The 14,374-nt window shown below is 41.0% G+C and overlaps 1 protein-coding gene across 1 annotated transcript; it reads left to right on the forward strand.

The window, feature by feature from the left end:
• Window positions 1–5,462: 5,462 nt before the first annotated feature.
• Window positions 5,463–6,170, forward strand: LOC127129410 (uncharacterized). Its single transcript, XM_051058599.1, has one exon. The coding sequence runs from the start codon at window positions 5,463–5,465 to the stop codon at window positions 6,168–6,170; it is 708 nt and encodes a 235-aa protein (XP_050914556.1).
• Window positions 6,171–14,374: the final 8,204 nt, after the last annotated feature.

The raw sequence follows: 14,374 nt of genomic DNA on the forward strand, positions 1-14,374 counted from the left end.
ACAGTAACGTACAAAGACTGGCATGAGATGTTACCGTTTGCTCTCCATGGTTATCGCACTTCAGTGCGCACTTCGACAGGGGCGACTCCTTTCTCTTTAGTCTACGGAATGGAAGCCGTTTTACCAGTGGAAGTTCAGATTCCCTCTCTAAGGATCATGAAAGAGGTGGGCTTAGATGAAGATGAATGGATTCAGACTCGACTCGATCAGATAAATTTGATTGATGAAAAGAGACTTGCGGCTGTTTGTCATGGGCAGATATATCAGAAGCGCATGACCCAGGCATTTAACAAAAAGGTCAAGAGACGGGTGTATCAAATTGGCGACTTGGTAATAAAGCGTATCATTCTACCACAAGGTGATTCTAGAGGCAAATGGACTCCCACATACGAAGGGCCATTTGTGGTTAAGAAGGTATTCTCTGGTGGAGCCATGATACTTGCTACAATGGATGGCGAAGACTTCCCACATCCCGTGAACGCAGACATAGTTAAAAAATACTACGCATAAAAGAGACCCGCTAGGTCGACGTATCTAGGCAAAAGTAAGGGCATCCCGGCGAACCAAAAAGGTTCGGGCAAAAATTAGGGATAAACATATAAAAATGTACACCCGGCAAGTCGGAAACCTGAAAAGGCGGCTTGGGCAAAAAAGGGTATCCTGGTGGACTGAAAACCCGAAAAGGCGGTCCAGGCAAAAATTAGGGATAAAAGCGTATGACTATGTCCCGTTCTCGGTCAGCTTCATCCAAGTCAAAGGGACTGAACAAGTCAATCACTTCCATCCGACAGCAGGAGATGAGATGCTTGAAGACATAATGACAGTAGTGGAGCTAATATCAATAGGACTTTTTCTGCATAGCTTTCTCTTTGTTTTCTTGACAATTTCCTCTTACTAGGATTTCTGTCTCCTTGTACTCAAATTGCCTGTTTATAGGCCCTCTTTCAAAATCGATACAATTTTATTTCCAAAAAGATGCTTTGTTTTACTCTCTCCGTTTTGTTTGCATAAACGTCCATTGATTTAATTCGAATTAATATATGCATTTGAACATGATTGATGTTTACCGAAAATACATGCATAAAATAGCAATAACAATTACTAAAAGACTTTAGGGTCGAGGAGAAGGTCTAACCATGCTTTCCAACAAGTCCGGTTACAAATCCTTTCCCCAACAAAAACCAGCTATTTCCCAGAAGAGGTTGGCATCACTAGACGGACTGGTCATCTCTTCCATCCGCAGCCAGTCTCCGTTGAATATTTCTACCATCAGACAGAAATCAAGTATCCCCAGCTAAGAAAGGGTCATCAATACAAGTATCTCCAACCAGAAGATTGGGATTTATTTTCCCCAGTGGAGTCGCCAGGAAAAACTGTTCAGACACATAATTCATTTATTACATCATTTCACAGCATACGCATGCATACAATGTTCGCATTTTCTTTTCATAAGCATAAAATATCTCATGCATCATGACATGGCATGGAGCTAACTTTATTTTTCAGGTTAATTATCCTCCGGATACAGTCAAAATAAAGATCCATTCAGACAGACATCTTTATTGATTACATCTACATCTTTCAGATATAATCCACATGAACATCCATTCGGACAAGTACTCTGATATCCTTCTAATGGTGGCATCTTTAAGCCCATCCCAGACATTTATCGCAAATACAACATATACCAATATTGTCAGATATAGCCTAACATACGGTTCATTCTGATTCAGCCTAAAGTATAGTTCCTCCAACTGTTCCAATACGGTCTAGCGTACGACCCATTTGGATGTTCATCCCCTCAGATATGATCCAGCGTATGATCCATTCTGATCTTTATTCCCCCGATACTACCTAGCATACGGTACAGTCTGAAACATGGTCTAGTGTACGACTACCCTTTCATACTCAGATCCAGCCCGATGGGCGGCTCATTCTGCAACTCGGATACGATCTAGTGTACGATCCATTCTGATTTTTCATCCTCAGTGAAGTCACCCGCCTAATGGACAACTCATTCTGCTACTCAGATACGATCTAGCGTACGATCCATTCTGATCTTTACCTCTCCAGATACAGCCTAATGGACGGTTCATTCTGCTATTCAGATACGATCTAGCGTATGATCCATTCTGATCCCTTATCCCCAGCAGCGTATGACACACTCTGACTCCCAAGCGAAGTCGACAGCCTAATGGATGACTCACTATACGGTCTAGCGTATGACCCGGTATGACACCCATGTCTTCAGAAATCGTCTGATGTACGACGCACTCTGAAACTCTCCTCATCAAACCTCATGGATGGCATCTTGAAGCCCATCTCCATCAAGACTAATTGACAGGTGCAAATTTCTGGGGCATTCTAAGTGTTCAATAATCTTCCACCTCCAGACCACGAAGGGCGTACACACCATTCTAACTCTCTCGGTTCAAGAATATTGAACAGGGGCAGCTGTCATACCCCAAAATTTGCCCGTTAATATTACAAGGCATTTTTCAAGGCACTCCGACTTATTTTTCAAGACATTGATCTTAAGGGAACAAAGACCCAGCATACAGGTGGCCAAATCCAGAAAATGGCCTAAACTGGTTTGCTCGCTAGGCGAGCAAATCCTTCGCCCATCGAACCCTTCGCTACGCCACTCGCCTAGCGAAGCTTGCGAATACCAGAAAATTCTGGGCTTCATTCTGAGCCCATCAGATCACAAAAATATCATTATAAATAGCAGAGCTTCATTCACAAACGGGACAGACAGAGGCAGACGGACAGAAACCCTAACGGAAGCAACCCAGCAAACCCTGGAGGCTAACCAAGAGAATTCAGAGCAACCCTAAAGGAAACCCTGAAGGAAACTCATTTGCACCAAGGTTATCTCCGCCCAACTCAATCCGACGCCAACCCTAAGAGTGACTTGCCAATTCAAGGTTGCAATCCAATTGCAAACAGGTTTGCATTACTATTACCGCTTTATATTCTTAATTTACATGTGATATCATAATTGAATTCATAAATATGTTTGAGGTTTTGCCTGTGGATTTAAATATATTTGAATATCTTGAACGTTTAACCATGTAATTTCTATGATGGATGCCATAGGGTGTGAAACTTGCTGGAATCATACTGTTCTAAAATTCAAAACCCGCAGCCATTCGCTAGCACATTGCTAAGCGAACCTGTAGCGAGTGCTCGCTAAGCCTTCGCTAGGCGAGGCAGCAGCGAACATGACAGTCGCTGTTTTTTTTCGTTCTGTTTTGATCTTTTCTCATTTGACCTGTTTTATTATAATCATGCATTGTATACCCGACACTATTACTGTTGTGATTTCTTTGTTTGGTGCAACTCTTGATTGCACCCTGTTTGGTATTCTGACCTATTTGCTGAATTTTGAAAGGACTCACATACTCCCGGAAAAGGTAGCTTGCTAGGTGTTCCACTTTATTTGTGGGATACCCTTATGGAGATTCATCCTAATTACCTAATTGATTACAACTACCTAATTGATTATAAAATATTGCCTTTGAATATGTGATCTTGGACCTCTCTTTGTTGCCTTACGGTATTACGGTAGTATGGTCATGTCCCGCGAATATGGGGATACCCTTAGCAAAGACCCTTAGATTAAATCATCATGTCCCTATAAGGTAAACCATAGTCCCTCGGATGTTGCCTGCGAATATACGATCTTTGTCCCTCGATGACCCTTCGATGTAGCCTACGGTTAAATGATGATCGCCCCTTCGAATGCTAAGGTATCCTTACAAATGTTGCCTTCAATGACCAATCGATGACCCTACGATGTCCCTTTACATCCAAAGGATAAAACTACTTACTCCTCAATAGTAAGGACAGTTTTACCCTCCTAAGGATAGGAAATACCCATAAAGACCTTGGGTAGGTATAATTCTTAATTGCTGGCTCACAACCTAAAACATTTCTTCATACCTCACACTTTGCAACTACTAGAAAATCACCACTTGGTATACATTCGTACTAGAATCATTGCCAAGTTATATTTTTCTAAACAGCTTTCAAAATTAAACGAGATAAATACTTTGTATACATTCGTACAAGAATCATTACAAAGTTAAACTCTCTTTTCAAAACATCTCCTAAACAGCTCTCACACACTTTTTCAGACAAGAAAAACATAAGTGATCAAGCAATTAAGAGCCCATGGATAACCATGGATACAAAGGGTGCTAACACCTTCCCTTTGTATAATGTACCTCCCGAACCCAAAATCTAATTAAGGTGTTTCCTGTTCTTTTCCACCTTTCCTTATTGGATAAAAGAAAAGTCGATGGCGACTCTTGCTATCCGCGACATTTGCTTTCCAAAGCAAAAACACACAAAGTCAGTTCACCGTATGACAACGGGTACGTAGGCATAAGACTCAACGTCTTTCCAAATCATCAAATAATAAAAATATGTTCTTTTCGTCATCTCCCTAATTAAATAGCAAACAATTTTAAACCAAACACATATATTTAAAAGGTTCATGTAGAGTACTACAGATGATTAGGATGCTAATACCTTCCCTTTTCATATCACACCCCGACACCTTTAGAATCTCCCCTTTTTTGCTTAGCTTAAGTTTAATCTTATAACCTTGCATATACATATTGGGTTATTTTTGAATATTTTCCCCTTCCCTTGGATAAATTAAAGTTCGGTGGTGATATTTTGATTCATGAGTCAAGTCTAATCAATAGCTTGATCTCCGATTCGTCACCGCGACAGAAATGGCGACTTCACTGGGGAAATAATATTAAGTGGGTGATACCTAACTTGTTTATATGTGTTCATTATTATTTGTTGATATGTTTTCTTGGGTTTCATTATGGAGATCTATAAGTGGTGACAAAATCCTAACCCGGATTAGAGAATACAAATAAGATAGGATGGTGGTATAATCAAAGTTACATGTCTGGAGTAATCCTAAGCATGATTAACATATGATATAACCCCGCTCAGTGGAGACCCATTTGATGGTAATATTTGTTGTTACGATTAAATCGTAGTGGCATTATTATCTTTGATCTGGGAGTCTAAGAAACTGAGGACCTTTAGAACCCTTTCAACCCCTCTAAGCCTTTTTAGGATGTGGTGCGGAGATTATTCAGGTGTAAGATCTGAGTTAATTGTTACGCGATGCTACACTCAGACGAGTTTCTCTTGAGAATATTATTGGTCTGCGAGCAAGTCGTTAAACCGATAATATCCAAAAGATGGATTTATGACTCTGGGGACCATTTTAGAACCTTATTCTACAGGTACAAAATAAACCTATTAGTTCATACATTGTGGGATGGTTAAACCCTTGGCTCCATGCTTAATGTCAAAATCCTAAACCTGTATTTGTGAAACATTCATTCATGTATTCATGCATCCATAAAAAACCTTTTTGCATAAAAACCAAGAGACTCAATAGTTTTCTTTTGCAAATATTGATAGGTAAAATGGAACTGGGAAGGAGGAATACCAAGAAATACACTTTCAAATGTTTTGACTTAACAGAGTTGAAGAAGCTTGGTTCTATGATAGTTAGTCCAGAGGATTTCAGAGCTCAGTATGGAAGACTTATGGGTATCTTGAAGACTAAGGTTGAAGATGGAGTTCTCAACACACTGGTACAATTTTATGATCCACTCTACCATTGCTTCACATTTCCAGACTACAAGCTTATGTCTACTCTAGAAGAATACTCTTATTGGTTTGGTTTGCCAGTCTCTGACAAATTACCATTCAGTGGTTCAGAGAAGACCCCTACATCAGCAGCTATTGTAGAAGCACTTCACCTAGAAACGTCTGTTGTGAAGGACAACTTCTCTAAAAAAGGAGGGATTCTAGGTCTAACCTCTAGATTCTTGTTGGAGAAAGCCTTTATCTTTGTAGAAGCAGATAGTAGAGATGCCTTTGAAGCCATTTTTGCTCTACTCAATTATGGAATTGTACTCTTCCCAAACATTGATAACTTCATAGATGTTAATGCTATACGAATCTTCTTAATTGGTAACCCAGTACCCACATTACTTGGAGATACCTACCATTCTATCCATCACATGACTAAGAAAGGTGGTGGAACCATTCTTTGTTGTGCACCTCTCCTATATAAGTGGTTTATTTCTCACTTGCCCAGATCCAGGCTCTTCAGGGAGAATCCGTAGAAGCTCAGATGGTCTTAGAGGTTCATGTCCATTGATCAAGGGAGTATACATTGGTATGACCCCTCCTATGATGTTGGAGTAATTATTGACAGTTGTGGTGAATTTCCTAATGTACCTCTCATTGGTGTACATGGGGGAATTAACTACAACCTCATCCTTGCCAGACGCCAGTTAGGATATCCTATGGCAGATAAACCCGAGAACCTTCTGTTGTCAAGTTTCTTTTACCTCAATGACGAAGAGAGTTCCGGTTTGAAGGATAGAATCATACATGCTTGGCGCAACATTCACAGAAAAGGAAAAGACCGATTAGGAAGAAATAATTATGTTGCTTTTGAGCCCTACACCCGATGGGTTTGTGCTAAAGCCAATGAATTTAAGATGCCATATGCTCTTGAGAAACCGTCATTTCCTTATGTTATAACATCATCATCCACCATTCCTATTGAGAATAGGGAAGAGTTTCAAGAAATTTTGGATAGGTTGAAATTGGAAAGAGACACTTGGGAAGGCAAGTACCATGTCTTGAATGATAAGAAGATGGAGATGGAGCAGCAGCTAAAGGAGAAGGATGATTTGATTGAGATTTTGGAACAACAAGCTATGAAGAAACAGGAGGAACAAGAAGGTTTACTTCTCTCTAAAGTCCAGCCTTTTCATGAATACTCCAGCATACCTCCCACCTCAGGTGCTTGGAAGGGAATTGTCGTCAAGCTTATGATCGAAAATACTCAGCTAAAGAGGCAGAAAAGGAAGCATCAGTGAGCAGCAGGACCTTCTACATATGAGATTCCTTAGGATTCATAAACTTAGTTGTTTTCCTCTTGTATTGTTTAGGATCGTTGAAATTGTATTTCATCCTTTGTAATCCCTCAATTGTTTAATAAAAAGAGGTTTTTGTTCAGCTTATACCAAATTTTGTATCTATAACATTTGCAATAAATTTTTGAGTTTCTTAAAAATTAAAACGCATACTTTGCATATGCATATCATGCATCATTCAAGCACAAGTTCCTACATTTCAAGAAACTTACACGTGTCTTCTCCCTCCAATAGTCAAACTGAATCACCAGTACAATACTCGAGCCAGTCGCCGGAGAAGGATGAGTCAACTTGAACAAGAAAACCAAGAGCTCAGGGAGGAAGTAATCACCTTGAAAAACAGTTTGGAAAGGCTTACTGCTATTATGGACACTTTGGTAGCTGCTCAGAATCGGTCATCGAACAATTCTCAAGATCCATTGCAATGAACAACAATCTCTGAGAACATCTCGACGCCCATTCCAGTGGCGGCCGTCAACGAGCAATAATATCACATGCCACCTGGTTTCCCTTGGGGCATGCCTCACAGTTATATGCCAACAGGATACCGCCCTCAAAACGTTGAAGCTCCAGTAGTGACTGTTGTGATGTTTGTACCTCCTCCCATGGTTCATACAACTCCTTATAATGAAGAAAACATTTTTCACGCTGCTCCAAGTGAAGTTGGGGGAGTAGATGAAAGGTTAGAGGGAGAGGTAAGGATCTTTTTGGCAAGACCACTTCCGAACTCTGCTTGGTTCCTAATGTTCAAATTCCGCCTAAATTCAAAGTACCAGACTTCGAGAAATACAAAGGAAATTCATGTCCTCAAAAACATTTGGTTATGTATGCTAGGTGTCGCATTACGAGAAAAATCGGCGGGAAAAAGAAACAACAGAGCCGCCACCGTGCGTTATTTATCCCAAAGGCGGGAAAGGAAACACTCGAAGTAAACCTGGAAAGGACATGGTCTCGCGACCAGAGATAGATGGGATCGGGAGTCGATTATGCGAAGGGAAGGTATTAGCACCCCTACGTATCCGTCGTACTCGACGGGATCCACGCTCAGAAATAATAGAAGAAAGGTTGCTGAAGACTGCTCAAACACTGCACAAGGCTGGAAACAAACACAGAAAGAAAGACGGAAGAAACGGGACTCGGCAGGATATCGCATCCTGGGCCTACGTAGTCCGTCAGACACAGACATCAGAGTCGACGTAGTTCGGGAACAGGGGAAACGTGCTCGCTAGGATGTCGCATCCTATGCATACGTATCTTCTCTAACCAGAGAAAGAATCAGAGCACTCGTAGCTCGGCTAACGCACGCCAAACAAAACCCACACAGGAAACCGACTGCCAATCGCTGGACTTACGTCAGACTCCACACAAACAGGAAAACATGGAAACCGAATGCCAATCGCTGGACTTACATCAGACTCCGAACCGACAAACACACACAGGAAACCAACTGCCAATCGCTGGACTTATGTCGGACTCCAACAAGCAAACAAGACACAGGAAACCAACTGCCAATCGCCGGACTTATGTCGGACTCCAACACAACACAAAGGGTTGAAAAAGAAAAAGGGCGCCCGGAGAGATCAGCTCATCTCCTGCCTACGTACCTCATCTGGTATGAGGATCAGGGCGACGTAGTTCCCCTAAACAGGGAAGGAACTTCTAACCTAACCAGAGACAAAAGGGATAACAAGCTACTAGGGAGACTACGACTCGAGCCTAGAAGTTGTCATGCATACGATCCCTATGTTGAGGTTTCTATCCTAACTTGCACAGGAAGCAAGCTATCCTAAACAGCACAATCAAGCAAGCACAAGCACAATAAAGCAAGCACACACACTATATGCAAACAATTGGCTCACACAAGGCTAGGCTGTAGAAACAAGCCAACTGGAATGGGGTGTTTTTAGCTTTTAACCCTAACATTGAGAGTTAGGGTGAAGCAGATGAAATAGGAAGTGAGGGTAATACCTCACAGCTCTTATCCCTGGCCTGGGAGAGCATGAATCAAATAGAAAGTGTGGGAGTCCAAAATGTAGGAACTCTTCTCCACAGATGACTGACACATCAAGATCTTGAGTTCTTATTCACAATGCATCAACACATGGTGTGTGAGCAAAGTGAATGACACAACTGAATAGCAGGGGATGGATTGCACATCCCTTTTATCTGCCAATTGCCTCTTAAGAGGTCTTTACCTGCTTGGCACAAAATTAAACAAACACAAGCATTGCCTCATAAGGAGGGCTTCAGACAGGTGCCTGCCAAAGTAACATGACAGGTCTTCCAGACTACATGAAGATCAAGGGATTATACCTCAGTGGTATGCCAACCACAAGCAAGCAAAGCAAAGTTCAAATGAACTTAAAGCAACTTAGGTACCTGTGGAAACAGCTAAACCAATCAGTACAAAATCCAGACAAGCAATCAACAGTCAATATTCAACAGACAACCCAATATGCAATACATAAGCCATAAACACAAGTGAATTGTCCTCAAAGCCTACAAAACAAGCAAGTGTTAGCCAACAACAACAAATGATCAAGCTCAAATGAAGGAGCAACATCAATCAAGGAGATGCACACTTGAACCTGAAATCACAACTCAAATGTAAGTAACAAACCACTAGGTCAAAGCCTAGGGTCAAAGATGAAGAAAAAATCCAAAACAGGGGCTGAAATTCAACACAATGCAACTTCAAACACATATTGACATGTCCTAAAAAGGCTCACAACAATATCATCAAGCAAAAGTATTTCATGATCAAAAGAAGTCAATGACAATTTCAAAGTTCATATATGGTCATCATGAATGAAAAATCCAAATCAAAACAGAAATTATTCAAATAATTCTGGAAAAATTCATGAACATTCAGCACGTCTAACATGATCAATATACAAAAAGTCAGAAGCATCAAAGATCATTTGGCATGGAAATTAAATTGCACAAGTTAGGCAATCAAAAGGTGTGACACAAATTGTCACACCATGCAAACACATTCATAAAACAGGAATGGAGCATGGGAAAAATGTCAAACCAAAACCAAAACATCCATCAATGTGTCTAGAATCAACATGTAAAATTTCAAGTCCATTGGATTAAAATCAAGCATTTCACAATGAGATAAGCAAGGCAAGGTCACAAGTGGACACATGATCAAAGATTATAGCACCAAATAAAGTCCAGCCATGCACAACTTTTGAAATCATCATCATAAAAAACTAGACATTCTAAGGATCACTATGCAGAAAACCAGGTATTTTTTGGATCAATTTTCAATTTGTTATGCATTTTACAAGTTGATGAAAAAATGTGAAATAAAAATGGCATAGCATGGCAAAAGTGAAAAATAAATTCCAAAAAACGCCTGAAGCAGGAATCGAAGTGAGGACCTTGGATTAAATGAGTTCTGAGCGCGCGTTACAGCAAGAACCCTAGCGAAAATCCAGATTCCGTCGCTACCATGCAGATCCGTCACTAATGATGAAGATCTTCATCTTCTTCATGAAGATGAAGATGAAGATGATGAACATTCATGCGCAATTTTCCAGAATTTCCAGAAACGTCCAGAATTTCAAAAACTTTATACCAAAACGAAGCTCATGCAAAGGAGATAATAGATCAAGCATCAATTCATCCTAATTCAACATGATTCATGCAAATCGAAGCAAATAAAGTTTGACATGTGAAACTTCAATCAAGCATATCTTTCTCAATTTTTATCCAAATCGCACGAAATTTATATCAAAACGATCAGCAAAGCAAGATCTACAAGAATATGTACATAAATTGCAGAATTAAAAGGTTCGAAAATTGACCTCTTGAAGAACAGAATCTTTGAAATGCACGATCCAAGGCTCCAGATGATCCAAATCCACTCCACAATGCTTGTGATGATGTTTGATGAAGAAAAGGAAGCTTGAGAACGTGTAGATCTAGCTTAATAATCAACTTCCATCTTTGAGTTTTTGGCTTCAACTCCTTGGTTCTTGCACGAATTCTTCAATCAAATACTTGATTCACGCTCTATTCAACTCAATGATCATGAATCTTTAACAAAAATAAGGTGTTATGTTGAAGAATTTTGAAATTTGATTTGAAGAAAATTTTGGAGGGAGAGAGAATTTGGATCTTGAAATGTGAAATTGTGATTAACCTCCTTACATTCTGTTACGATTAGAGTATATATATGCCTTCTTAATCAACTTGCTAATCCATAATTAACTTGGCTAATGAAAATGAGGTGTTTTTCAAAAATCAAAATTTGCATGGTGCATGGGCTAATTCCACGTGAACAGTACCATATTATTCATCATTTTCACTTAAAATCCTTTTTTAAACTCAATGGTAATGGTAGAAAATCCATACAATGCACCATTTTTGAATTTTGCAATTTCCCTCCAAAATTGACTTGAAATATCACATGATCATATGATGAGAATTTATGTAATGTGATGCATGATTTGGAAACTTCATGTCAAGAGAAGAATAATGCAAAAAGAACCACCAAATTTGGAGCTATGGATCAAAAGATATGGCCATTTGAAATCCCATGCACACTTGGCAATGATTGGATCATATCTCCTCAACCACACATTAGATGCTCAAGATCTTGGACTTTTTGGAAATGGGAGAGAGATATATTCAACTTTCATGTTGGACAAAAATTCATTTGAAGCTTCTTTGATGATGCAAGATCAAGTTGAATTTGAATCAAAACTTTCCATTTTGGGAAACTTTCAATTACAGGTCACTTTCCATTTTTGGAAACTTTTGATCTGGCTTCAAAATCTTCAATGTAGATGTTTGACATGTTGAATAACCTTCTTTGGGACATGAATGAAGTGTCTCAAACCATTCTTCCATCTCCTAGCCCTCAGTTGACTTTCAGTTGACTTTTATGGGCCTCAGATGACCTGATCATGCATTGTGACTTTGAGCCTTCAACACTTGGCCAAGTTGCATCAAAATGATCCTTGGGTTGTGTAAGCTCTCTAGAACAACCATAGGGCCTTTATCTCATGGAAAAACCCTTGCTCTCTTGCACATATGGATTCTCCTGATCAGCTTGAGTGATGATATGCAATGGACTATGCAATGTGAATGCAATGTTAATGACCTAAAAATGAAATGAATGTACAAATGGGAGAAGCTTGACGTTTATCGACACCAACGGAGAGGTGACCAAACATCAACGGATGAATGGGAGAAAAAGAGATGGAGGATGTTACGAACATCGAAAGATGATGTCTACGGACACCAAAACAAGACCCACACGAGGATCAACACGACACCCACGGGTATCACAAGGATGACATCTACATATGTCGAGACAAGGCCAAACACCTGCCGGGGACCTCGCTGGGGAGAATCAAACTTTCCTTCCACGGGTGGGTGAGGAAATAACCTCTATGGGGATATCAATCCTGAATGCTGTCTGTCAAGAGTAACTGTAGCAAATGTGTCGTGCAGACGTTGAACAATGATCCGCCTCTGTTGGGGATATGGTCTAATCAGGTTTAACACATGAATGCATATGTTTGAATTTTTCTATGGCGTAATGCTCCATATTGAGTGGAAATGCTACGCGATTTGAGGATGCAATGTTTACTACATGCAAGATGCAAATGATGAAAACTCCTGCTGGGGAGCAAACGGATCGCTCTGCTGAGCACACAAATCTGAATAGATTCTCCAACTCTATGGGGAGACGCACTGCTGGGGGTGCTTTGCTGATTTGACACTCTGGGGACGGCAGAGGACCCAACTCAACTCCGGGGAGACTCTGTCTGGGGAACTCACCAACTTCTCAACCGTGCTGGCGAATAGCATTGCTGCTGGAGAAAGGATAAATCCCACCAAGGACAACTTCGCTGAATCCAATCCGCTTGGGGACTCCGCTGGGGGAAACAACCAATGCTCACCTCTACTGGGGATAACTGCTAATCCTTGAGCAGGATAAACTCTACTGGGGATAATCTTCACCAAGCATGATCCGCTTGGGGACTTCACTGGGGAAAACCATCAACACAAAATTCTGCTGGGAGAACTACCCACCTCAAAATTGTTGGGGAGAACATCACCACCCTGCTGGGGAAAGGCATTCACGACTATGCTGAGGATTACAGTACTTCGTACCCGACTGCTGAGGAACAGACTACTCACTGATACCTCCTCTGGGGATACAACATCCTTCAGACTCAGTGGGGACCAACAGTCTTCAGACTAGCTGGGGACAGACCAACTCTCGGGCCTGTTGGGGAACTAAAAATCCTTAGACCTGCTGGGGATAGAATAGCCTTTGAACCTGCTACCCGACTGCTGGGGAATAACAGTTCTAACAGCTTTCAGACTTGCTTGGGGAAACGGCCACTCTCAAGCCTGCTGGGGAAACATCCTCAACCCTTAGGAACAATCTACCCATCGACACTTCCACTGGGGATATGGCAACCTTCAGGCTCGCTGAGGAGACACCGATCTCGAATCTGCTAGGGAGATAACACCCTCAAACCCACTGGGGAGATACGGCCTATTTGACATGGAACGCCCATCGATTCGTCGAACACTGGCATTCATCATCCAACCACAGTGTCCACTTTCCACTTTTGAGAGCTCCCAGACTCATCTGGTCTCTTTTGATCCATCACCTAATATTCTCGTCTTTTCTTTGCTTCGAGACAATTGATCTCCTCATATCCGGGCTAACTCTCTAATCTTCAGACTTTGAAGAGTCTTCTTGATTGCCCTCTAGGATCGTCGTCCTTCTTTCGCCGTCTTTTCACCGTTCCTCTATCCCTTGCCCCTGATTGGACTATGCGGGGATCTTTTGTCAAAAGGCTTCATATCACAGCCTGCAAGTGAGTGAAAGCGAACCAACAGCACCTGCAAAGAGATCGTTAGATAAAAACGTGCCCCAAGCGTGCCAAAACTTTAACGCCTAGGTCACTCAAACTTCCGAATAAGATTTCCAGATTTCAATCTTATAAGCATGCATCGGAAGGGACCTCTATGTTTCAAAATGCAAATATTCTTATAAAAAATAAATGGATATTTTCGCAATCAAAGTGGAAATGAAGACAAAAACAAAATTATTTGACTGAACATGCATTTATTGACTGAACGAAAGGTGGCTCAGAACTGAGCAACTCACAGGAAGCAATCCCTGAAAAGAGGTAATTGCACACAAAAGGAAAAATCTATCCTAATGGCAATGTGAAACCGTGATCTCATCGGGTTCCAACTCGGTTACACCCCATATGTCCTCAAGACTTTCCGCACTTTCTGTCTTCTGAACAAGACGCTTCCGATCGATCTCTGTCAGAGATTATCCAAGTCATATCCAAAGCACAAACGACCATGCTAGACGCAGTTGTTCGTTTCATTCC

Source organism: Lathyrus oleraceus, chromosome 3, assembly GCF_024323335.1.
Source record: "Lathyrus oleraceus cultivar Zhongwan6 chromosome 3, CAAS_Psat_ZW6_1.0, whole genome shotgun sequence".
Taxonomy (NCBI): Eukaryota; Viridiplantae; Streptophyta; class Magnoliopsida; order Fabales; family Fabaceae; genus Lathyrus; species Lathyrus oleraceus.